Here is a 26,330-nt window from a genome sequence, read left to right as displayed (position 1 = left end):
CCTGGGTCACATGCACACGATACTTACAACTACTACTATAACCACCCTGGGTCACGTGCACACGATACTTACAACTACTAATATAACCACCCTGGGTCACATGCACACGATACTTACAACTACTACTATAACCAACCTGGGTCACATGCACACGATACTTACAACTACTACTATAACCACCCTGGGTCACATGCACACGATACTTACAAATACTAATATAACCACCCTGGGTCACGTGCACACGATACTTACAACTACTACTATAACCAACCTGGGTCACATGCACACGATACTTACAACTCCTACTATATAACTATACTTACATACTATTCACCTTATGTAGCCACGCCCATTTGACCCGGTTGTGTGGTCGTGTCACAACTCCTGCTAAAAATGAAATAAAATAAAATGGCTGGCTGCTCCAATATCAGCTAACTCTGAATTAACTAATAATTTAGCCAATTGTATGTAACATACCAAATAAAAGCAAACGGCAATGTCTAAGAATGCAACGCCATGTAACTGGCTCCTTAAGTCTCGCATTCCAGTGAATTACAACGTCTGCGGGTCTTATTGACGTAAGTGGCTCGAGCGCTCGGAGGAGAGAAAACTATCTGAAGCTTTCTTTGTTGGAGTCCAGGTATGTTTTACAAGAAAGTGCTCGTCATTGTCGACGATAACGTTATCTGACCTGGCTAACAGTGGATACTCGCTTGCTTGCTGTGTACCGGCTCAAAGTAGTAGGCTACGTTCTTTATTTTACCCCCTCCACTGTCCGCTCCAAAAACAACTCTCTTATTTTGCGTAAGTGTTAACAGGGCCCGGAAGAATTTGGCCCACTGTAAGGTCTGAACATGAGGTGAATATGACATGACAGTTATCTTTTGTCAGTGGTGCAACACAAAGCTATATTAACTACTCCTGTAGCCTGCAAATCTGACCTACGATAACCTGGTATCATAACAACAATGTTAGCTCTAATAGACATAGCATTTTGTGTCAAAAAGGCAGGGGTAAACACAGGTGCAAGCAAAACACTAATGAGGGTTTCGAACTTCCATGATTGGAATTTGGAAACCCTCATTAGTGTTTTGCTCGCACCTGTGTTTATTCTGCCTTTTCGACACAAAATGGCCCCCGTGAGAAGGGTCTATATATGAATGTTGTTCACACCCTGCTCCTCGAGACTTTTGTGGGGGTCGGTCTTAGGTTTGTCCTCTGCTCGCCGCTAAATCTCCTTCAACCTCCTGCTAGTGACATAGCTACTGTACAAATAGACATGTGAGCGTATTGCTGAGCTGGCGTTTGTGTGTTGTGTTGTCTCTTCCAGAGTGTCGTCCGCTGCCTGTGGCACCCCAAGCTCAATCAGATCATGGTGGGTACCGGGAACGGGCTGGCCAAGGTCTACTACGACCCCGTCAAAAGCCACAGGTGAGCGCTTCCAATCACATCGCACCCTCCTGGAGACCTACGGTATTGCAGCTGATGCCTTCACAACATAGCTGGTGTTTTTAACCCGTTCCTTCCTTTCACAGGGGGGCTAAGCTGTGCGTCGTGAAGAGCAAGCGGAAAGAGAAGCAAGCGGAGACACTGACCCAAGATTACATCATCACGCGTAAGTTTCGTCCGCGCACGTACACGCGCGCGTCCTCGCAATCTGTCATATCCACGCCATCCGAGAGCGATAGCGTCCGCTGCTCCTCCGACGTCACATCGGTCATTGTTCATCTGGAATGGTCCTCACGGCGGCTCGTTACGATCGTCGCTCGATGGACTTATCTCTCAGCTCTCGTTCAGACCAGCTCGTTATGCAAGGTGGTACAATCTCACACATCGCCCATATATCAGCCAACAATTACTGGAGCAATTTAGGTGAAGTGCCTTCCTCAAGGACACCCCGGCAGTTTGGTCCACCTTGAGCCACTGCTAGCCCATCTGCTCATCAGCGCCTTTTCAGACGGTACCGCAGTGAGTGTGTTTTAACCGCCAGCCAGAGAGAGAGAGAGAGAGAGAGAGAGAGAGAGAGAGAGAGAGAGAGAGAGAGAGAGAGAGAGAGAGAGAGAGAGAGAGAGAGAGAGAGAGAGAGAGAGAGAGAGAGAGAGAGAGAGAGAGAGAGAATCAAAACACCAGCAGCCAGTTCCCGGCCTCCACACACACTTTTCCTTCTCTCTTTACATTTACTTGACTTTATTTGTTGATTTGGTCAGGACAGTACACATTGATGAACAGTTATACCTATACAGAGTCGTCTATATGATAACAGTAAATATGTCGGATTTAGCTCAAAGCTAATTTGCATCCGTAGTCCTCAAGGACATAAAAACATACAAGATAAAAGACAACATCAAAACAGAATACAGTAGGAAGAAGAGAAAAAAGCCACGAGGAACGACAACAATGTGGCCAAATGTAATATAGAGAGCCAAAGTGGAACGTCACTTCCTGCTTCAGCACTGTACCAGAGATTTTCATCCGTCATTTATTTTCCCATAGACATTTGGTAAAATGCTTATAAAAAGAGTTTTACTGGTTCAAAACAAACGGTTCAGCTATATTTAGAAACAGGAGAGATCGCATAAGCTTTCACTCGGACCAAAACATAAAAAAAATTGTATTTGAAGAAAATATTTTTTCAATGTTTTTTTTTTAACACGTTGACTGCCAATGACGAGATATCTCGTCTTACAGAATCCAACCGTTGAGTGCCAAAGACGAGATATCTCGTCTTAAAAAAAAAAAAAAAAAATTTGACGGTCGGGCGTGGATCAACGCTCCCCCCGTCTCCTATAAAAATATTGGAAGTATTGAATGTGTATAATCTATTTTACCGACCAACTAAGTGGCGACAGTGCTCTCCCGACAGAGAGAAAGCCAACCAAAAACAGCCGCGGGAGCAAGCCATTCTCAAGGAAATGGCTTGGCGATTTTACAGTCATCAGTCACCAGACTCGCCCGAGAGCGGCCGCGCCAGCAGCACACCGAGAGCGGAGAGCGGTGCTGGCGTGGGGGATTGCAAATTTGCATAATAGATTATGGGTGAAACACACTTTGAAACACCCGCAGAAAGGCCAGAATCGCACGCATTCCGAAAACCCAGAAACGAACGAGCCTCATTCTCATACTGTAGGCGAAAACGCTTTCACGCTGCTGCACACCGGCGCACAACGGTGGGGGGTTCCAAAAATAGACTGGGTGGGCAGCATAAAGCCTAGAATCGCACAAAGCTTCATCAAAGCTCTCAACCGAAAATCCAAGAAACGATTGAGTCCCATCCACAGTCCACACTCGCCACACTCGCCGACGAGGGGCCGCCAGAGAGGGAGGCTGCTCACTGCTCAGACAGGCAGGAGAAACTGGCTTGTGACAAACGCCACCAGACACGCCCACGGAGGGAGGAGTTTAAAGGAGAGGGTGTTCAGAACTATATTGTTCAGATGTCTGATCTCTCACTGATGCCAAAAATAAATGGTTAAAGTGACTGTTCTGCCTGTTTGATTGAATTTCACAAAACTGCGATTATCTCAGCTTCCTGTCTCACACGCTGAAACCATGCTGTACTCAACGGCTAATATCTACATAACTACTAACTCTACAAACTAACTCTTTTAGACAGAGAAAGCACACATTCTATTAGTACTTTTGTGAACTTCGTGTTCACAAAGTCCAAGCAGAAAATTATCCTCGGCTCTTGTAAAATGAGCCAGAATCCTCAAAAAACGGCTTGGCAGAAGCTACCTACAGTAAAAAAAAAAATGGCTGGCAGTGAATGTGTTAAGTTATGGTCTCTCCCGATTATAGCGTTAGCTGAACCGTTTGGTTTGAACCAGTAAAACTCTTGAAAAAATAAATGGTAAATGAAAATCTCTGGTACAGTGCTGAAGGAAGAAGCGACGTTCACTTTGCCTCTCTATAATAATGGTGCATTAAAAGCTAAAGTGCACGGGGATAAAAGTGCAAAAGTGACAAAAGAATACAGGTGCAAAACAGTGATTTTCAGAATCCCAAACTTCATTTGCGCAACCCTCGACTCGCTCTCTCTCTCCTTCTCCAACAGTATCTGTCTCTCGCTTGACCGTTTCACCCTCTCATACTAGGGGGTGGAGGGGTGGGGGGAGAGGTGTCCAGGTGTCCAGGTCTTTCATGAAGAGAAGCCCATTAGCTGACAGTGTGTGGAGTGGACGCCGGACAGCCCCCGCGCGGCGCACCACGGCACCACGCGTCGGCCATGAGGTCCGCACGATGAGGTCACGCCGGATCACTCCGGTGGACAGCCACCTCTCTCACCTCTAGCTAGCGTGATCGCCCCCTCGCTGGACATGTGGCCGCCGCCCACTCACACTCTCTGAACTATAGTCACCCCCCCTCCCTCCCTCCCTCCCTCCCCCCTGTCATTCTGTCATATCATCAACACACGAGGCTGTCATCTCCCCTCTGCGTGTCTCCCCCCCTCCCCTCTCCTCTCCCTCTCTCTCTCTCTCTCTCGGTGTCTCTCGCTCCTAGTCTGAGGTAACGAGCCTATAGGGGGCGGAACAGCTGCAAACACTTTGTCCCCTGATTGGCTGCGGCTCGGCCGGGGGGACACAACAACGCCAGGCGCTCCGTTTATTGTTTGGGGGGGGGGCAACTGTGCAGCCTATACATATACATCATCATGTGACTTCATCGCCATGCCAACAGGGTGTGAAGCCGCACGGCGCGTTGTGTGACCGAGTGACGCACTCGATGCCCCGGCACTGGAAAATTAGAGGGAGGGGACAGGAAGGCAAAGCGACGGCCCCATTGAGAAAAGCGAGGGAATCTGTTAACAGTAACCTTTTTGCTTAATGTAGCGCGGAGCCGGAGAATTAACACTGAACAGTGACAGCGCTCCTGCATGGAAAATCACTTTATCTAGCCCTTTAGTAAAGTGTCTCTTTCTGTAACCCCCGAGGATCAAGAGCAGAGCACACACTCCCTCAACACACACACACACACACACACACACACCCGATACACACACACACCCGATACACACACGCATACTCTCATATTATACAACTTTGCGGGGCACCCAATCATGCACACATTGGCTCGCGGGTGGATTAACGCGCTGGGGGCCTTTATTGTGATAGTGTTCAGGAAGGTGGATTAACGCGCCGGGGGCCTTTATTGTGATAGTGTTCAGGAAGGTGTGAAGGAAGTGGCTGAAGCTAAACACGCGGCTTATAATGACTCTGTTGGTGCCCACTATGGCAGAAAAGAGTACACAGTGGAGAGATGATGCTGGCCCAGGTCAGCTGCTGTGTGTGTGTGTGTGTGTTTCTGCCTACTCGGAGTGTGTATGTCATCAATATGATGTCCCGCGGAAACGTGTGTATTTATAGTGGAAGGTGGTGAGGTTGGTATATCACGCTAAAGAGGTGTTTGACCCGAGACTGTGAATGTTTGAAAGAGAAAAGCCGTTTAATCGTAAGCTTTGCGTTTCTGTTTCCGTATGGCGAAATGCTATTATTACAACAACAACTCGGACCACCGGGAAAAAATGGGTTCCGAGTTCCGACCTGTAAAAAAGCGAATTGAACGGTCGTTCAGGCCGGAATTACAGCTCGGAAATTCGGGTATCATCCAGAGCTCCGCGTTGTCCGAGTTGCCGTCGTCGTAGCCACATCTAAAATGGTGACTTGTTAATGGTAATCACAGAATTATTATAAAGACGTTCGTTAACGTTTTTAACACAAAATGTGATGTCTCAATTATGTAATGTTGATGTTAATATGTGTTTGTTGTCATTTATGTTTCACTCTGATTAGAGCAATATGTGAAATTCAGCATTCAGTTAGCATTGTTAGCTAGTAGTAGCTACAATGCTACACGGGTTGCTATAGCAACCTATATCCTGTTTGGTCGCCCCGTTTTGAAGCCTTGAGGTTGCCATTTTCACCGTCGCCATTTTGGATATTTGGAGCCAGAAGCGATCAATTAAATGAAGCCAATTTGGACGAGAAGAGGTGCAGCACTGCCTGTGATTGGTCCGTGATCTGCGAGCTGCGCGATCACTACACACGTGTGACAAGTGAGAAGTAGTGTCATTTTAACATTGACTTCCAATACTATCAGACTTCTTTTTGCAGCCGGTGGAGTCGCCCCCTGCGGGCCATTCGGAAGAATGCAGGTTTCAGACATTTCCGCATCGGCTCCACCACGAACGGAGCTAACATCTTGAGGTATGTTCAAATCTCTTCACTAACATCCGTGTTTTTGCCGCATGTATGTCTCCGCAGCTCACGCGCTTCCCATGTTCCGGGAGGCTCGTCAGCGTAGCACCAGGAAGCAGCTGGAGAAGGACAGGCTCGACCCCAAGAAGTCCCACAAGCCCGAGCCCCCTGTGTCCGGACCAGGTAATGCACACAAACAAAGCCTAACTACTGCCACTGCCTGTTCATAATGGCCTGCTGTTATAATACAGCTGCAGTGTATTATTAGTCGTCAATTGATGAATACATAAATCTGTCTGTACAAATCCACTCTTTTGTTGCTATGTTAGATATTAGGCAACGCAGTGAGAATCAATGTCCCCAATGGGCCTCTTAAAGATTCATATTACACTATTGTTGCCTTTTACTACTGCGCCATGTGGCTGCGTTGAGAATTTCCCACGCCCTCTTAATGCAACACACACACACACACACACACACACATTCCCAAATGAGCGCACAGACACGCGTAATCAAACGTCCAGTTTGAGCCTCGTTCAATAAGCCGAGGTGCCAGACAGCGTTTTCTCCTCAAATATATCCCAGCTGGCTCATGTTGCTTTGCTGTTTTGTGCCAAATCCTTCCATCGTTTTGTCCCTCCTTCGACAGTACACAGTTGTACACAAGTAATGAAGAATTTGTAGTCCTGTAGGAGTGGTTCTCAAATGGGGGTCCGGGGGCCCCCAGTGGTCCGTGGCACTTTGCAAGGGGGTCCGCGAAACGTTTGAAGGAAAATAAAAAATACACACTTTTTTGTGTGTGTGCAAAAGCTTCATAGTTCAAAGAAAATATGTTGTGCTTTAAATCTAAAATGGTTCATGGATTACGTTCTAATCTAACAAACCATGGAAACAATTAAGCTTAGCTCAAAATGACAAATGTTCTATCTTGTAAGGGCCTTGGCTGAAAAACATTTGAGAACCTCTGCTCTAGATGTAAAGAAGGGATAGAGGTTGAGAGAACGTCACAAACATACATGAGAATAGTCCTGCGAATGAAAATGGAGGTCTACTCTATGTGGAAAGATGTTTGAAGCACAGTACTCCATAGCAGACCAGTGGATTTGAGATGACAGGCTGTCTTTATATTGTTGATCTCTTTTGTGAGAAGACCTGACATTAAGTGTAAGGTCATGTTTGGTGGTTGGCTGGATGCTTACAAGCAATGGAAAGAGAGCTGCCTCTCAATCCGCCAAACAGCCCAGTGCCCAACTCAGTTAGGAAGTGCCTGCATGCGTGCGTGCGTGCGTGCATGTGCGTGTAGATCAGGGGTGTCAGACAGACTCATATTAGGTAGAGGGCCGGATTTGTTCAACTGAGACCTCATGGGGGCCGGATTTTTTTTTTTACTAAAATCAATTCGACTCATTTATCCATTTACTTCACAAAAGAAATACTGCTCTTTCCATTTCTCTTGAAACTGCCTGCATTCCGTGTCAACCTTTCTCTTTTTCGACAGCATCTTGTTGATTCCTTTGTTTTTTGGTAGGTAGCCGAATGCGCGATTCAATTCCAGCGTGGCATCATGGCGGCTTTGTTTACACCTGATGACCTACTGACATACTTCCTTGTAGTGCAGGTTAATTAACTTATGAATGAACTCTTAGCTTGCTTATTAGCCACACGTAGTTCATGATAATGGGGTGCGAATTTAATAATAATACAGTAATTAATTTTTTTTTTTTTTTTTTTTTTTTTTTTTTTTATATTCCAAAACATCTCGCGGGCCGGATGAAACCTGCCCGCGGGCCGTATCTCTGACATCCCTGGTGTAGATCCTTGATCTTTCAAGACAACCATAGTTGCCACCTCTTACAGAAAGTTAGTATCGGTTTTAGAGTACAGGAGAAATGCTTCTCGTTTTGTCGTTCAGTTCTGTGTTGATTGCTGATGTCTGACACAATATGTGTGATATTACCCAATAGTCAGAATAGCCAAGAGAGCATTATTGACTCTGATTATGGGTGGAGTGATGCAATAGGTATGAAACACAGCAGTACATTCAGCAGCAGCACTGAAGCACCATCATAACTGGAGCCCGACCGATACTGGATTTTTGAGGCCGATACCGATATTAGGGAGTAAAAAAATTCCGATATCGATATATCGCCCGATATTCTTACACATTATATTACACAATTTTGTTGCAATGATCCCTCAAATATCAAACACTTGACAAAGATATGACTTGACGTGACTTGAGATATGTAATGTAGGCAGGATATTTTACAGCTTATCAATAAACGTTATTGTCCAAAATGACATCAATGCAATGAAACAGCAAACTGAACTGTGAATTTAATAATTATAAATAACTAGAAATACAAAAACACAAATAGAACAAATATAAAATATAACTTGAGTTAAGAAAAAATATCAAATATACACAACATGCTGTCTATAACTTCAAAAATACAAAATAAAAAAATATCGGCCAACATATCGGCCGATACCGATATATCGGTTATCGGCCAATATCAGCCGATAATATCGGTGGACCGATATACCGATAATCATAACAGTCAAGTAAGAACATCCTCATGGATCTCACAGCTTTTATACAATGCTTCCTGGAGCAGCCGATGGTATGCTGAACACAGGCACTTGAATTCAACCTGTTAGACTATCTCTCTCTCACACACACACACACACACACACACACACACACACACACACACACACACACAGGTATTTTTGATTTGATCTAATTTATTTTAGTTCATTACATAATAACATAACATAATGACATTATATCTCAAGTTATTCCATTTTTCACGAGTTGAAAATAATAATGTATGTTGTCAAAAAAGGGCCTTTCTGTGTGGAGTTTGCATGTTCTCCCCGTGCCCCCTGGGGGCTTCCTTCATATAGGAACCCCTCACCAAAAACATGCACTATCCTTGTCGCTGAAGTGGTGCCTCCTCTGGTCGTTCGGGGCGCCTGTTCGGAGGGAGGGGGAACTGGTTGGAATAGCGTGATCCTCCCACGTGCTATGTCCTACCGGTGAAGCTTCCCCCTGTCAGGTGAAAAGAAGCGGCTGGCCCATGTCTCGGAGGAAGCATGGAGCCAGTTTTCGGCTCTCCCCAGATCGGCAGAGGGTGGAGCAGCAACCAGGATAAATAAATTAAAATTACCACTAATGGGGGATAAAAATGGGATATAAAAAAAAAAAAAAGTTCAATTCAAATGCCTGTAATTGCGTTATGATCGGTTGAACTTTCATCAAACATATTATTGTCTGAAAAGCTTTCTTTTAAATTCATACATGAGGAAAAACAGGAGAGAAAAAATGAAGCTTGTCCAACGCGCTCCTTGTTTACAACAAGAGATGGCTTTACTGTAGCAACCAATAAAGTCTGGTTTTGATCAACCAGATTGCTCAGCGGAGACTGCCCATTGTATAAGAGCAGATAGCGTGTTTGTTTTCTTACAGATGGTTTTCATGGTGTTGCTAGGAAACCGCTTGGAACCTCGCATACATCCTGTCAGTTACTGTACTAGCAAACACTGCAAACAGGAAGGCAATTTAGAATGTTTATGTTGTCGACTTGGAAAGCGTCTATATGTTAAAGGGTCTGTATGTCTGTCTGGCTGATGTTGTGAACGTGTCCGAGCTAACCTCCAAACAACTGTGCAGGAACGTGTGTTTTTCTGTGTGTCTCTGTGCAATGAGATCTGTGCGTCTCTGACCCAGTGATCCTTTTGCCCCGGCAGGTCGCGGGGGCAGAGTGGCAGCTCACGGTGGCACTCTGTCGTCGTTCATCGTGAAGAACATCGCTCTGGACAAAACGGACGATAGCAACCCGCGAGAGGCCATCCTGCGCCACGCCAAGGAGGCGTCGGAAAACCCTTACTGGGTCGCCCCAGCGTACACAGCGTAAGACAACGTTCTTTGCACACGCACGCGCACGCACACGCACACACACACGCACACACACACACACACACACTCAATAATTCACACACTTGTATCGCCGTCTCCCGATGTCTGTGTTTAAAGTGAGCGACGGTGTAAGGTGAGTATTGTGAGTTCTGTTCATGGTATTGTGATGGTACCAGTGTCGGGGGGTAACTCATTACAAAAGTAACATATTACACATGTAATGTATTACTTTTAGCAGCAACTCAGTAATATAACTTATTACCAATATGATTTCAGTAATATTATACCAGTTACTCTGTCAAGTAACACAAGTTACAAATTGAGTTACTGTTTTTTTAATCAAAGCACATATTTAAATAAAGATGCAATTATTTCCTTATCAAATCGTGTGCTCTTATGCAAATAACCACTATAGATGACGATAACAAAGGAAAAGGATAACATTTTGGAATTTTGGACGGTTTACACTGACTTCAAGACGGTTTGAAATTCTTTTTCGGGATGGTTCCGGGGGCCGGCGATGTCATTCTGCTACTGCAGTTATTTTGGTGAAAGTAATGCAAAAAGTAGTGCAATAAGTAACGAGATACTCTACACAGACAGTAATATTGTAAAGTAACGTATTACTTTCAAATGAAAGTAACTAGTAATATGTAGTCTATTACATTTTGAAAGTAACTCGCCCAACACTGGATGGTACTTGGGTTTCCTCCTCGCAGTGTGACACATGAATGTTTAACGGGCTGTACAGTTGGAGGCATAGGATCCAGCTCACTGTCCACATTCAAACTGAAGGCAGGAGAGCAGCGGCCCGCGTCAGATTAGGTATCGCGCTTGGCAAATATGCAAAAAGCTGAAAAATCTCACATGATGCAAGCACACATTCTTCAGTTAAATATAATAAAAGATAACTGGGTGAAAGTGGTGACTTTGTAGGCTGGCTGCAGGCTCACTCTCTCTCAGACAGCAGGCGACTAGTCAGAACCACCAGCGCCGGGCCTGCCTGGGAATTACATGAAAGCAGAGGTGTCAGAACTCATTTGAGTTCACGGTTCCACATGCGACCCAGTTTTACTCTCAAGTGGGCCACACAAAGACAAATCAATAAGAACCTCTGAATGACGAAACCTCCAAAATGTTCCTGTTTCTTTGGCTGTAAACAGAAATTACAGGTACATTTTAATAACCCGTTTTGACGTAGGGTTATCGCAGCTACCATCAAACAAATGATCAAATCTACTGTCTATAACTGTGCAGTACAATTCAGAATTGCAACTGTGCAATTCTCTATAGTCAAAGGTAATGAACATAGTGGACCATTTTAGTGATGAATACAGAAAACATGAATAGGCTATATATATATATACCGTATATATATATATATATATATATATATATTTCACTTGCTCCCGAAACCTGGCACCTCTTAGCCTTCAACAAGTGCATCACATTGGATTTCTGAGTGCAATTTTTACACTTTGAAAAAAGTCATCCTGGTGGGTTGGATTGGATCCTTTGGTGGGTCGGTTCCGACCCCCTCTGTTTGGGTCTGAGTCGGGGTATTCTTCTCCATGTAACCCTATATACTGGCTGCACTGCCTCAGCTGGCCTGCCTGCTCTATATGGAAGATATCACTCATTAAAAGCATTAATGCTGATGTTGACACTAACGATGTCCACTGTTGCACTTAGGCGTCCCGACACACTCACGGCTCCACACAGCGCCGTCGTCTGCTTACGTTCCTTTGTTGCACCGTTACATTGCTTTGCTCTGATGTCTGCATATCTGTGTTTTCTGCAGACAGGCAGTTGAAACACGCACGGACATGTACACACACATAATCATAAGATATCTAAATTGTTTAGGAGGAGCACTTTCAAGCCATCTGCACGCTTCAGGGCTATTATGGGTTTATGGGCCCTGTGTAAAAATGTTATCGCGAGTTGGACTGCGTGAAGGACGAGGGGAGGGAGTCTCTCCCTGGCAGCATCTTCCTGTGGACGACCTTTGACCTTGGACTATCTTTTAAATGACTTCCCCGCACAGGCAGATGTGTTTTTAATCACTGCTCCGAGTGGAGTGATGAAAAATGTTGACATATTTGCACCTCCTCCCGCCTATTCTGGTCTATATCCCAATGACAGTGTTTATTATTCCATCTCATTTTGTTACAACCATTCCCTTTTATATATTTCTGCATATATTTCATTCTCTAGTATTATCTCAGCATAACCTAAATGAAGAACCCCCTATTTGTTTTGCACAACAATGAAATTACAATGAAATTACAAATGTAAATATTTACATTTGTAAGTATTTACAAATGTAAATATAACGTAAATGTAAATATATTTTCTCTGTATCCCTTTAGGACCCAGCCAGAGCCTCTGTTTGCAGAGGAATCAGAGGAGGATGAGGAGGCTGAGAATGAACCAGAGTGGAAGAAACGCAAGATCTGAGACCCACTAGCATCAGCTTACCTTCTCTGTGATAGCTGGCAGTGTGGCCCTGTAGTGGTGTTAGAGAGACTGGAACCATAACCCGCAAGGTCCCAGGTTCAATCCCTGCCACAAACCAATGCATCCCGTCTGTGAGCGAGACCCTGACTGCCCGGTCACTGTTATAGCTGCTCTGCATTGGGGTGTCAGGTAAACGATTAAAGTCGAGCTGAACCCAAAAATGACTTTTCTTTTCTTTTAGTTCAAATACCTGGGTATTCAGTGCACCTATTTAATAATATATGCACACAAAATCACAAAAATCAAATTTCTTTAGTTTCTCACACTTTTTCACATCAAAAGTTCGTTTTTCAAGATTTCATTCATAACAGTAATCTACAGTTTGCTGACGTCACCTAGTACTATCACATTTCTACCCCATTTCAACCAATCATATCACGACATGCAGCTGTCAATCAAATCTTCATTTCAGGATCATTTTCTCTTCCAAATGAAGGGGAAAATGGCGCCTAGTGCCTGTCATCTGGCAGAATTTCTAGCCCATAAACTAACTAACAAACTACTAACTAAATCAAACGGTAATGTCTAAGAATGCAAAGAAATGTAACTGGCTCGTTTTAAACTTGCATTCCAGGAATATTATTTACTGCAATAGCGATAATGGCGCGCGCCTCCGAGAGCCTGGTTGTCAGGGGTCGCACCTCGGAGATTCCAGGCCGACGGGCTGCACTCATCGCTCGGCAACACGAAGGCAGCTGGCTGCCTGCGCCTCGCTGAGCTCCACTCAGCCACTAACCTCGCGTCAGCAGGCTCTTCCCGAGGGGAGCGCCACAACACGCTGAATCCCACTCGATTTGGAGGCGGAACACGCCAGGATTGGCCAAAGCCCAAATTATTGTTTTCAGTCTGAAACGGACTCCGACGCACGCGACGAACGGGTTCAGTTCGACTTTAAATTGTAGAGATTTCAGTCGCCCTTCCTCTCTAGGCTTTCACTTTTCTTTGTCAATCAATCATTTTGCTCTCACAGTGCAATCGTGATTTGTGTTCGATGTCTTGGGATGCTACAGTCAATGTTCTGGCACTATTCTCTGTGCAAGCATCGTGTCATTTTATACCACTTTGTTCTTCTCATTACAATTGATCAACAAAGGCTTAGCTTTGGTTTTATTGTATGGACTCTTTTCATCATTTGTATTGTGTTTTCCCACATTGTTCTGATACTTCATAAATCTGGTCCAGATTTTGTGGTCGGTTACTATTCTTCATCTATGATGAACCCTTTGCCAGTGTGGAAAAACTGAAATGTCAAAAATTGCATATGAGTGCAAAAGTTTATAGGCAACATTTTATACAGTATATGTTTTTGGGATGGAATGTGTTTTTTTTGTTCGTTCTACAAATGCGTTCTCTTGTAAATCTGTGCAGTTTTGGATAATTCGCTCACTGTTGGATAATTGAAAGTAGATGTGATATAACTTGGTGCCATCACATGGATCAACTTCCTTTATGCATACTGTATGTAGCCCCGCCCCCCCTGAAATCTAATTAAAGCATTTCTATGCGTTTGCCCAGAACCAAGTCCGTCGGCGTGTGGTTGCAGCCCTGTGCTCCACTTAGGAGCCTACAGGAATGAGTCCAAGTAAGTCAAGTATGCATTTGTCTCACAGTGATAAATGTCTCCACAAAACTGTCTGTAATGAGCGATCTATTTTCACAAACTGATCAAAGGCATATTTCTGCCAAGTCGAAACAGTACCTCTCTTTAGCCAAATGAGTCATAATTGGACCTTATATTGACATTTCCTCTACTCGGTTGTAGTTATTGCTGGACCGACTGCCTGTGTTGGACTCATTGCTTCAATATTTACTTTTTATTGCCCAGTTTACTTGTGAAATTGCAGGGATTTCTGAATATTTACCAGTTGGGATTTTGTTTGAAATGTGATTGTATCAGTTCCAGTAGCAAATTACTGCATAATGGTAGGCCTTCCAATTTGTTTCATGCCCAAATTCTTTTTAAATTGGGTTTGACTGCAAACATTTGTGTCTATTTATAGTGCAAAACCCTGACTGTTGTATTTGCAAAAAAAAATGATAATCTGATAATATCCTTTAATTCTCGAGATGAGGAGTCCCCAGTTTTCTATTTGAATTCTTCGAATGATGCGTCGAGGGTCTATAATTATGTAAATTGACCAAGCCACAACATAAAGATTCCTCTGGAGTGCAGCCTCTGCCTAGAACAACATGAATGAATGGGGGTGATGCTTTGAGTTGAGGGGTGCACATGGGCTATTCTGCTGTATGAATTATTGCCAGATTTTGCCTGCTTTATGACAAACGGGTTGGTGTAACTAAGAGAGTCTTTTTCACATGCTCCATCACACAGTCTGCTTCTTGTGCTATCTGGCTTGTTTGGGGTTTATGTTACAGTTCATGCATTAATAAGAATTAAGGAGAGAGGAAGAAGTGATGGTTTTAAGAGAAATGAGAGTCGAGGAGAGGAGATATGCTTCAGTGGAGACACGCTGTTGTGACATACTTTTTTTTTTTTTTTTTTAAGTACCGTAGATGAGTTTTGAGCCAACAGCAGAAGGTGAGGAGTGACTCTGCAAAGGCAGGCTTGGCTGGATCCAGTATGCTGGTGGGGATTTGAGGACACATAGCCTACTTAAGTTCATAAACAAGTCAACCACCAAATATAGTCTGCCCAGTGATATCACCCACCTACTTTCATTCTGAATTTGAATGTAAAATGTCATACATCTCATATCCTTTTTATTAATTTGTACCTAATAATGATTATCCTTTTTATTTTGTACCTATAATGATAACGAGAGCTACAAAATAAACATAAAATTCCAGTGGTCTGTTCATCAGTCTTACTATGGAATCAAATAGCTGCTTTCACTTTAAGACCATTTCTCATAGCATCCCAAAGCACCTCTGGCCCTCTGTCAAAAGCTGCTGGTCATCATCTGACCTTTGGCAGGTTGGCCATCAGCAGGGCTTAGTGAAGCCTCCAGCCTCATACCAGTGGAGGTGTCAGCAGGCAGCGGTGACGTCTCCGTCACGTCCAGCATGGAGTCATCTCCTCTAGTTGGTGGTGGAAGGGGGTGTTTTGGGTACGGCTGGACGGATATGGTCGAAATCAATATAATAATCATAAGGATCTTTCTCGATATCACTATACTGTATATCGCGATATGGTTAGTGTATGCAAAAATCACCTGTTCGTCTCGTTGAACTGAATGGTAATGTTAGGTGCGATGTCAAACAAAACATTTTCAAATCATATTTCTACCAGACCTCAGTTATATCAGAGTTTCCAAGTCAAATGTAGGTAATGTTAGGTGCGATGTCAAACAAAACTGAAAATTTCAAATAATATTTCTACCAGACCTCAGTTATATCAGAGTTTTCAAGTAAAATGTGCTTGTCATAATCAATTTAGACAGCAGAAATGTGTGTCACGATATTAAAAATATCTTCATATCACAATACGATTCCACTGAAAAAGATGATAAAACGATTATATCGAGTTAGCGGTCCAGTCCTAGTTTTGGGTTTTGCTGCTGCATGATGCAGTACCACTACTTATTTAAGTCAGTTAAAGTCCTGTTAAAGGATCAAATCTCCTTCCATCTTGTTCTCATGTTGCACCGTGCGTCTCGTTGCCCTTTCTAAAAGACAGAATTGATGGAAAATCCTCTCCCCAGCTTAAAGCCTGGGTTCAGCCCGACGGCTCCGAGACAGGTTTACAACGTGGACACTTAGCCGTGTGCGTGACTGATCAGCGCTGTTGTTTTACGCACTGGAAAGAAGCACACGGACGAAGACATAAACTCTAGGTTGTATACACACCTTGGCAGAATTAAGCTGGAGTCTCAACTTAATGACTCACCCCTGCCTGCACCTCTGCCATTTTCTCATCGGCATTTACATATCCTCCTCTCTGCGCCGTGGAAACATTCTCCAGCGCCCTTGATTTACAGCGCAGTGTCGCTTTACGGCGCTAGCCTTTGTTTACTGCATAACCCTGGGCCAGTATTCAGGAATGCACAACAGGAGGAAGGCGGGGGGGGGGGGGGGGTTCCACATTTTAGAGGCCGCCTCCAAAACCATCCGCACAATTCTCTATTTACCCCCAAATTCTCACCCTTCATTTCGGCTTCTGTTTAAATATAATTCTTTTTTTTTTTAAGCCAGTCAGGCAAATCAACGCTGTCTGGCCACAAGTTAATTGAATGCAGGTCAGGATAGCAGGAGACACGCTGATTTAATAGAAACAAGTTTAATTCTGTAAAAAGTTTATAAAATGAATATTGTACAAAAATAAAGTTTGCCAAGAGCTTTGGTTCTGTAACACAAAACAACAGTGAGACAACATGAATGGTTGGTTTTTCTCCCCCCCCCCACACACACACAGAGGTGTTAACAACACAAATACGGAGTGAAAACAAATGCAATCCTTTTCCTTCCCAATATATTTCACACCGAGTGAGGATCCCTCCGCCTAGACTCTCTTTACCTTTGCTTGTTTGGGGGGGGGGGGGGGGGGGGGCTGGGGGAGGAGTCATCAACACACTGCAAAACAGTTGAGGCAAACGGCTACGAAGATGAGAGGGCTAGTGGTCACGCTGTACACACGTTAATGTTATGCTATAGAAGGATGGTGAGGCTCTCTGAGGGGAAGCCTCCTCAATGCACATTCTCATCTGGAAAGGCTTATGGACCCAACCAATCAGTTGTTCAAGGGGGAAGATGATCCAATTGATGAGGTATGCTGTGATAAAAACGAGAGTTTTCTCTCTCTTGGCCTAAATTCTGCTTGATGCGGTGGATTTGTTGTGTGTGCAGACGGATTACGCAGTAAAGCTGGCTTGGGTTGCCGTTGGGTGGGCACAGATACCCTGGTCCCTAATCCATGCTAACATCAAGACTGACCCCCAGGGCGCTCTCTGGGTATCCCCCCTCCATAGGGACTTGACGTGGGTTTACCAGCAGTCTCCTCCTGTAGGGCTGGGTATCGTTTAAAAAGAAATCACCATACCAGTACCGATACCAGTACCCTTAAAGTGATACCGATACCAAGTATCGGTACTTTGTTTTGATACCCGTTTGGGCACGCTGAAGTGCCACCTCTGTCACATACACGGCAGTCGACTTCAGCACCACAAAGGCTAATTGGGTTGTACTGTGTGGTAGTGGGCCAATCGCAGGTCGCGTTAAATCCAAGAATGCGTGCAGCGATTGGCTGCGAGCAAAACCACACAAATAGTTTTTTTTTTTTCTAGATCGGTGTACAAAAAGGATCGAATGCAGGTATTGTTAGTGAGGGGAAGTTTTGATACTACTTTGTACGGGGGGATACAGAATACCAGTCCTACTCTCCTGTTAACCTGAAGCTGTTTATTTCTGTCTTGTAGACTTTGGGGATGTTGGCTGAACTCACAGTTATCACATAGAGAGAAAACACACTCAGCCCCGAAAACATCTCTTTTTCCCCTGCTGTAAATCCAAAAAACTTCTTCTTTTGTTGACATGTCTGCTCTCTCTTGAGACTTTTTACATTACAGGTTGGCTAAGACAGCCCATAGCTAAGATCTTCCTTAAATGGTCCTTAGCACTAAGGTGCTGTTTGCCAGCGGGGAATATTTGGTTAAGCCTCATGTTGGGGGATCACTTTCAAATCCCCTGTCAGTGAGTAAAGGCCCGTCTGTCAGAGCCAAGACAGGAAACACAGGCAATCGCAAGTAACGTTCAAACCCATCGGGACGGTAACCACTCCAAAGCCCTTACAGACTTGGGGCACGGCCAGACTGAGGTCTCAGGTAACGTTATGCTGATAGCCCAGGCATACCATGCAGCTTCTGCACTCTAAAGGGGTGGGTCCCTGAAGGCACCTCCAGATCCTCAGAAGCTGATCGTTTCTTATGTGGATTTTATAGAGAGGGCTTGTTACTTTAGATTTATCGCTATGGGGGAGGAGGGGGGGGGGACGTATTCTGTCTATACCACTTTATAACTGCAAACTTGTTATTTAAGCGGTTTTAAAACGGTGATTGTAACGATTTGTCTGCGGCGACGTCGAGTGTGTTGTCCAAATCGATCCGGGATGATCAATTAATTATGTCTTGAAAATAAACACGGTTAAGGATCTGTATGCCTATTGTAAACGGATAATGGCATGTGATCGGCGTCTTCGACCTAGGCAGCGTCTGACTCACTGCGCCCAGTCTGACTCACTGCACCCAGTCTGACTCACTGCGCCCAGTCTGACTCACTGCACCCAGACACCCCCTAAGTCCCAACCGTCTCAGCATGACACTCTGCCCACACCAGGAGTCAAAGAGGTGAATTGTGTTCAGTGAACTCAACCCTGGCGTTCCTCAAAATGATCTAACGCGAGAAATCCATTGTGTTGGAAAGCTTCTATTGGTCCCCTCCTCTCTGCTTCTCTCTTTCTGCCCTCCCTATACACCTTATGTAGCCCCGCCCACTTGACCCGCTGCTTGTGTGACCCGACTTCCTGTTGAAAACGCCGGCTGCTTTTTGACCTGCTCAAACTAGTCGTGACTCACCCGGTCAAACCTAGTTTGACTCACATTACGAGTCAGACTAGGTTTATGAGTCACAGGAAGTGTAAACACGATCGGAACTTTCCGATTGTGTTTACACTTCCTGTTGTTAGTCTCTCGAGCCAGACTGTCTCTTCTACATGAGGTGAATACTTGATACCCAACGAGTTTCAAAGATCACCGATGTTCTGGACTGGGCCATGGGTGTGGATTGAGAGACACTGGAATTGAAGTGAAGCGATTAGGATCCTGTGGGTGAGATTGATTAGCTGTAGCTGTACCTCTGCTCCGGTTCACCCAATTAAAAAAAAAAAAAAAAAACAGCCCAACTTTGGCACCATCCAGGACAAACAAAGCTTTTTTAAATAAATAAAAAAACAAACATTTCTTTCGTCAAATGGATTGCAATAAATAACAATAAGTTAATTCAATCTTAATAAATACACCTCTTACACTCATGTGTATACATATATCTATATATATCTATATATATATATATTGGATTTTCCGTAGATGGGTTGCACCAAAACGTCTTTGCTGTACCCCTCCTGGTATTTCTCATCCCTTGGCTCTGAATGTAAACGTGGACATCCAGACTCTGCAGGGGAAGTGATCTTGGACTGTAGCTGAATACACTCCTGCAGTCAGTCTCTGCATGGGACTCGGGAGCCCACAAAGGAAAACCAGTGTTCCTGGGAAAACGATCTTCCCCCAGAAAACATCTCTGAAAATGGGCCAACCTGCCTCAGAGTGGACTTCCGCTTCACTCTCACCTTCAGGAAAAATGAATGCCCGGGATGTGTAACAGTACCGTTCGTACGATCACCGAATAGCGCTCAGGCGCTCTGAGGGCACTCTCGACTGTGGACTGTGAAAGTGAAATGTCCAGTTTCCGTTTGTTGCGCTGCTACAGTGCCTTGTCTTTCAGGTCACATGATCACTAATGTCAGTCATGGAAGAGTCCTCTCAGCCGGTATACAATGCGTCCTCTGTAACTTGCTTTTTGTGCTGCGTCAATTTGACCACTGACACACACTGAGGAAAGCTAGAAGACCATACACTCCCTCGTCATCCAAATGCATTACCCCAGTTTCCACCTCCATTCCCCACATCCAAAGAGTGCCCCCTCCCTTTTGGTGATGGAGCAGCAGCCTCTGATCATGTGTCCCCGTGTGTCACCTTCATATGACTCTCTTCCTCTCCTCAAGACACAGGCACACTTCCATGTCTCCTCTCCTCAGACACAGGCACACTTCCTGGCCGAATGCTTCTTCAGCGTGTGATACACCACGTTGTCGTCCAGGAAGGACAGGTCGTCGTCGAAGGCGATGGGTCGACAGCAGGTGCGCGAGGGCGTGTCCCTGTCCAGCTTCTTGTTGTGCGTGAGGTTGTTGAGGATCTTGTCGTAGTTGGTCTCCGCCTCGGCGCAGGGGCCGCTGCAGTAGCGAAAGATCAGCTCCTCTTTGGTCTGGTAGCCCAGGCCCAAGTCTGTCACGTTGAGGTGGACCTCCTTGAGCAAGCAGCCGCGAGTCTGCACCGCGATCGTCTCCACCTTCGCCTTCTCGCCGCGGCCTCCTTTGCCGCCCCCGCGGCCCCGCCCCTTCCTCTTGTTTCCGTGTCCTCCTCCTCTGCCCGCTCCTCCCGTGTTTGCCGCTCCCCGCTGTCTCTGCTCCCGGCGTCCCTTCGAGCCCCCAGCGGGCTCCGAGGATCTCCGGAGTCGGCCGATGGTCGCCTGGATAAAATCCATGACATCGTCAAACTGCTCCGGGTAGGGACCTGTGGTGTCATCTGGAAGACGAGGGGGAGAAAAAAAGAGAGAGTGATTCACCGATGGAGATGCTATCCAATTAATTGTAACGATAATGGCTTTTGAAATGTAGCCACCACTACTCGACAATGTAGGAATTTACTGCAATCACACACAAACTGTACGGGGAGATAAGATAACATTTGAATGATCCTGGTGGGCACGTTGGAATGCTGCAGCAGCAAATAATAAGCCAAAAAATAAATAAAAAATATAATGCGGCATGAGGCATAGCACAACCAAACATTTCAACACAAGAACAGTGGAAATGTGAAAATATCAATATTTGTAATCTATAATGGAGTAAATTTACAGTGCATTTACAGTGCATATATATATATATATATATATACATATATATATACACACACACACACAACATATTTTACACATTCTGTAGTATGTATATACTGTATGTATGTATTTATGTATGTATGTATACTGTATTAGTATACATTAGTATTAGTCGTATATATATATATATATATATATATATATATATATATATATATATATATATATATATATATATAGTACAGTATACATACATACATACATACTACAGAATGTGTAAAATATGTTGTAAAAATATGTTTGTCTTCACACTAACAGGTCTACTGAAGCCCCTATGTATATAGAAAGTGTACATTATGTGATTATGTGTTGTAAATAATGATTCACCTTATCAAATATAGTCAATTTACAGATATAGATAACATGCAGTATGTACAGAAGGTGAGGAAATATCTACGATATATGTACGAAAAAAATGGAATGACGGAGGCAGCATAAATTATGCATTATGTACAATATGTCCAGAACTATGTGCTGACTCAAATATGCGGAGAATGTCCATAAATATTCAGAAATGTTCAGGAGAGGAACCGTGCGAGCTGATTTATAGATTAGTCTGGGGGAAAGGAATGCTAAAATGCAGCGCAGGATAGTTTTGTATAGACTGCAGGTGCCACTGCCCTGCCTCAGCAGCCTCTGATAGGGCTTTCACACCGGCAGGGCTCCGTGCCGGTTCCGGTTCCAGAACCCTAATCTGAACTGGCCGGCGCGTTCAGACCGAAAAAGTAATTGGTTCGGAACCTGAAAAGTTGGTTCTCAGCGGAACCAAAAAATAGTTGGTTTTCCTTGGGAACCGTGACATCATCAGTGGGCGTGTCTCATTCTAGGCTGTGAAAACGAGCAGGAAGGAGAAGAAGGCAGTGACAACACAGAGAAAAATAATTTGCAGTGGTCTCCTGAGGAAACCAAATGTTTAGTGGCGATTTGGGCATCTACCGAATCTCAAGAAAAGCTAGAAAGCAGTACAAGAAAGAGCAAGTCGTATGCCGAACTTGCAGAAGAGAGGGCCAAGGCTGGGTTCACTCGAACGCCAGACCAAATAATTAATAAACTTAAAAAAAATGAAAAAAAAATTAAGAAGGACTACCGAATAATGTCCTCCCACTTTGGTTCCGCTTAAACTGGTGTGAACACGGGCTGGTTCGCCAGAAAGCACCAAGACTCCAGAACGGAGCCAGAACCAGAACCGTGTCTGTCTGAAAGCGGTATGAGATGGCTGAGGCCGGTGCCATTACTGACGGGTACAGCAGTAACGTTACGGACAGTAACGTAACAGTATTCTGTACAGTACAGTGAGTCTTGGGTGGAGTCAGGAACTTCTGAAGGTGTGGTCAGAAGGTTTGTTTTTGTCAACAGAGTAAAAGGAAAAAATGTACAGCTGTGCCAGCGAGGTGCAGGCCAGCGGGGCTTCATACACATTTAGCTGCAGTGCACGCACTCGTCCTGTAGGAGTTCAAATGCACCCTTTTATTTGGCCATTTCACCAGCGTTACCAATCACAACGCTTCATTTGAAGCTGACCTGTGAGTGTTGGGAGGGTTACTTTTAAAACATACTCCACTACAGATTACTGATGCCCTCAAATGTCATTTGTAACGTATTCCATTCGATGACTCAAGTTAAGTAACGTATTCTCAATACTTTGGATTACTTTTGGAATACTACAATGTCTCCTCTGACATTGCCATTCTCTTGTGTGGCAGGTGCAATTTCTTTTTAAATCTGTTGATGGGAAATGCATGCCTCTTATGAATTTTAGAGCAAACAAAACAAACAAATAAAGTAATCCCTTAAAGTAATCTATTTTTTAAAGACAGTAACTGTATTCAGAATACCACCAATTAATAAACGGTTAGGGAATACAGTTACTCATATGTTGTATTTTAAATACTGTATTTCTAAATACATGTTTTCCATTACTCCCCAACCCTGAGGGCTGTTCAGTTACATAGCTGTCAATAAAGGTTTGCTGTCACATGACAATTACCTGTGTTGATAGACACAGGCCGGTCAGGCCATAACCACCAAGTGATAGACCGGTGGTGAGACTTCAAAACATAAACATATCTATGCTTTGAGACGTTTAAATCCCAGCAGATTATTCTGCTTGAAACTCAAAGCGTGCAGGCCAGCTCTCGAACCCTGTGCCGAGAGGAACGGTGAGGATGCACTAAAGTCTTGGCTTGAGTCAAGTCTCAACTGCTCCTCCTTCCCAGTGCCTGAAGGGTCTGGCAACACCATCAACATCACAAAGAAATATTCTGAAACGATTAATCAATTAGTATAACACTATTATTACGTGTGTGTGTATGTGCGCGTGTGTGTATGTGCGTGTGTGCGCGTGTGTGTCGCGTGCACATGTGGACGTGTGTGTAGTCTTAACTAAGTCGGACAGGCCGGATGCGGTGTGTCTGGCAGGTGGCGGTGTCATTAACGCAGTCTCTCCGTTAGCAGTGTCACCTATCCTGTCCCGTCTTACCTGCTCCCCCATACCGGGCCCACAGGTCATCTGATCCCCCCTAAGCTCCAGTGCACGGCTGATTGGGCCACCGCTCGGATATCAGGTGAGCCAGGGCCAATCTGTTTAGACACACCTGTCCTTTGATTTAGACACCTGCTATTGTGTGTCAGCTGATAGGCCGGGTTGCCCCACATCGTACACCTGCTGACAGGCCAGACAAGCCATCTATGACCGCATGAACTGAGTGATTCGCGGCCAAACGTGCTACACTACACCTCTCGGGAGAAACCAATAGGGAGTCATCTATTCAGCGCACTAGTTTATTTTTAAAGACCAGCACTGTGAGATTCAACAAAGATAAATCATCACGTGCAACATAAACCTTCTTCGTCTTTGTTTTAGAAGAAGACCGCTTGTCAAATCTCGGTGACACTAGAGCAGTGATACTCAACTTGCGGCCCGCGGGCCACATGCGGCCCGTGGGCGCCCCCTGTGCGGCCCGCGATGGAATTGCAAAAAAAAAAAAAAAATACAGTGCACCTGAATGCTACATGCAATATACCCGCTGAATAAGTGTCCAAATGTTCATGTCATTCTGGCCAATACTCCACTTCTGTTGTAGCACTTCAGTCTGGAATATGGAATATCTTTCAATAATCTATGATTTAGCTGCTAAATTGTCAAACACCGCCATCTGCTCGCTACGCAGGCACTTATGTATGTACTTAACCTAACTAACTATCCGGTGTGCACAACATTGTCAGACTAAACTCCGGCTGACACCCCAAAAACCTACGATCTGCTACAGAAAAATGTATATTGTTAATTAACTGGCCCCTGGCCTTCTATCATTTCACGAAAGTGGCCCCCGGGCAAAGCAAGTTGAGTATCCCTGCACTAGAGTGTGCCCCGTGCTCCTGCCTGCAGAGGTGATAGTTTCCAATGTTTTAAGACGTTAGATAGAACAAGCCTCATACAGGACCCATATCCTCCATACAGGACCCATATCCTCCTTAGATAGAACAAGCCCCATACAGGACCCATATCCTCTCGTTGAGTCACCAGTGTTGTTTACACTATTAGTGCATAGTTAATGGCCTCGGGTTACAGAGCAGATCGGTGACGTCACCAAACGGAATATGAGGTGACACAGGACGAGCGTTTTCTCCAAAGGTTCCATTCCTTAATGTTCCTCAGGCTTGGTTTACTACCGTGTGAAGATGACACAGTGTCACCCTGATCTAAACAAAAGGGATTCCTGCCCACTTGCCGTTGTTAAAATGAACGTAAACACAAGAGGTCTCTCTAGGTGGTTCCAGACTTTCCGGTGTTGTCGATGGACTCGAGCCATCTCCGGTCCGATTCCAGTGATCTGGTTCAGAATGCCTCCTCTTAAGTTGGTTAGGGAGAATGTTTGTGCCATGTTTCGCCATAGGTCTCCCAAGTTACAGAGAGGCAGGTGAGCATATAAGGCAGCAGGGAAAACGTGGACACGGACCCCCTGTTTGGGGGTGGAGCCGTAGTCAACGCTTTATTCCCGCCGCCATGTTTGTTTTGACACACCGGCCTGATGTCACCCCCTGCCTCTCTGAGGACCTTATCGATGTTGGCTCAGCCCAGCAGCTATAATAGCTCTTGAACGCAGCACGTTTCGCAACTGCAATTAGTCAAGAAAGGCGGAACTATTTTACAGTGTAACGTTTGTTTACCAACATTAACATCTGAATTTCCCCATTCTAAACCCAGAACCATGAGCTATAGAATAAACTGTCAGTTGAAAATGCATTCCTCTCAAAAGTCAACACATTGCGTTTACACCTTCAGTGGATAGGGTTACAATTCCAAGTTTTTTGTTTAGGGAGGTTTCAACAAACTGGCACGTTGTGACTGTTATTTTTGATGTTTTGGGCTTTGCAGGCAGTACAGTGTGACACTCATGTGGGCGGCCAATTAAGCACTATTCAGGTGACTGTCCGTCATAGTGACGGTACATCACAACAACACTGTGTCAAAACATATCTCGTGTGCCTTCTTACACTGATCCTCCATGGGGACCTCCTGCAGGCTGCGGTCTTCACGTAGGGACTCTGGCTGGACGCGGTGGTGCACGGACAGGCGCACGGTCTCACTGGAGCTGCTGGGGGAATAAGTTCTCTTGGCTGGCTGAGGGTTTTGGTAGAGAGGCCTGGTAGCAGCAGAGCTCAGGAGCAACAAACACGTGGCCAAAACATCCCATAACTTCATTTTAGACTCAGTTCCTATGAAGAAACCTGCAAACGATAAGACGGGATATTTCAACTGTCATTGTAAATTAGGATTGACAACAAATTGAATCGAAAGACAAGTAAATAAAAATCAAACATTTCACAAGTTGAAGAAACTTTGAAACTCAGAGAAAGAGCGTATAGGTTTTTCCATAATATCAAAAAACTGTATGGCTATAGGCTACTGTGCCAAAGTCAACCCCATTCTGTTTTCATCACTATGTACAGTATCATCGTGCCAACAGGCTTTGATCATTCGCTCTGTCTATATCACCTGTTGTGAC

At 44.6% G+C, this 26,330-nt stretch overlaps 2 protein-coding genes across 2 annotated transcripts in view; one reads left to right on the top strand and one right to left on the bottom strand.

Annotated features, from left to right (window-relative positions):
• Positions 1–14,099, top strand: part of wdr70 (WD repeat domain 70) — a 74,923-nt gene extending 60,824 nt beyond the window's left edge. The window contains exons 14-18 of the mRNA XM_083657780.1: positions 1,331–1,431; positions 1,536–1,615; positions 6,261–6,377; positions 9,948–10,110; positions 12,489–14,099. Of these exons, the coding sequence (XP_083513906.1) occupies positions 1,331–1,431; positions 1,536–1,615; positions 6,261–6,377; positions 9,948–10,110; positions 12,489–12,576 (549 nt within the window). The 3' untranslated portion in view covers positions 12,577–14,099. The remainder of the gene's footprint in view (positions 1–1,330; positions 1,432–1,535; positions 1,616–6,260; positions 6,378–9,947; positions 10,111–12,488) is intronic.
• A 6,298-nt stretch (positions 14,100–20,397) lies between these two features.
• gdnfa (glial cell derived neurotrophic factor a) lies at positions 20,398–26,044 on the bottom strand (the record flags this gene model as incomplete). Its single annotated transcript, XM_083657779.1, has 2 exons — positions 25,819–26,044; positions 20,398–20,948 (listed from the first exon to the last, which is right to left on the bottom strand). Exons 1-2 carry the CDS (start codon positions 26,024–26,026, stop codon positions 20,398–20,400), a joined length of 759 nt encoding a protein of 252 aa, XP_083513905.1. The 5' UTR covers positions 26,027–26,044.
• Positions 26,045–26,330: the final 286 nt, after the last annotated feature.

This window comes from Poromitra crassiceps (genome assembly GCF_964638095.1).
Source record: "Poromitra crassiceps genome assembly, chromosome: 21".
Lineage (NCBI taxonomy): Eukaryota > Metazoa > Chordata > Actinopteri > Beryciformes > Melamphaidae > Poromitra > Poromitra crassiceps.
The sequence above is the reverse complement of the archived record's forward strand: the minus strand, read 5'-3'. Positions and strand labels throughout refer to the sequence as shown.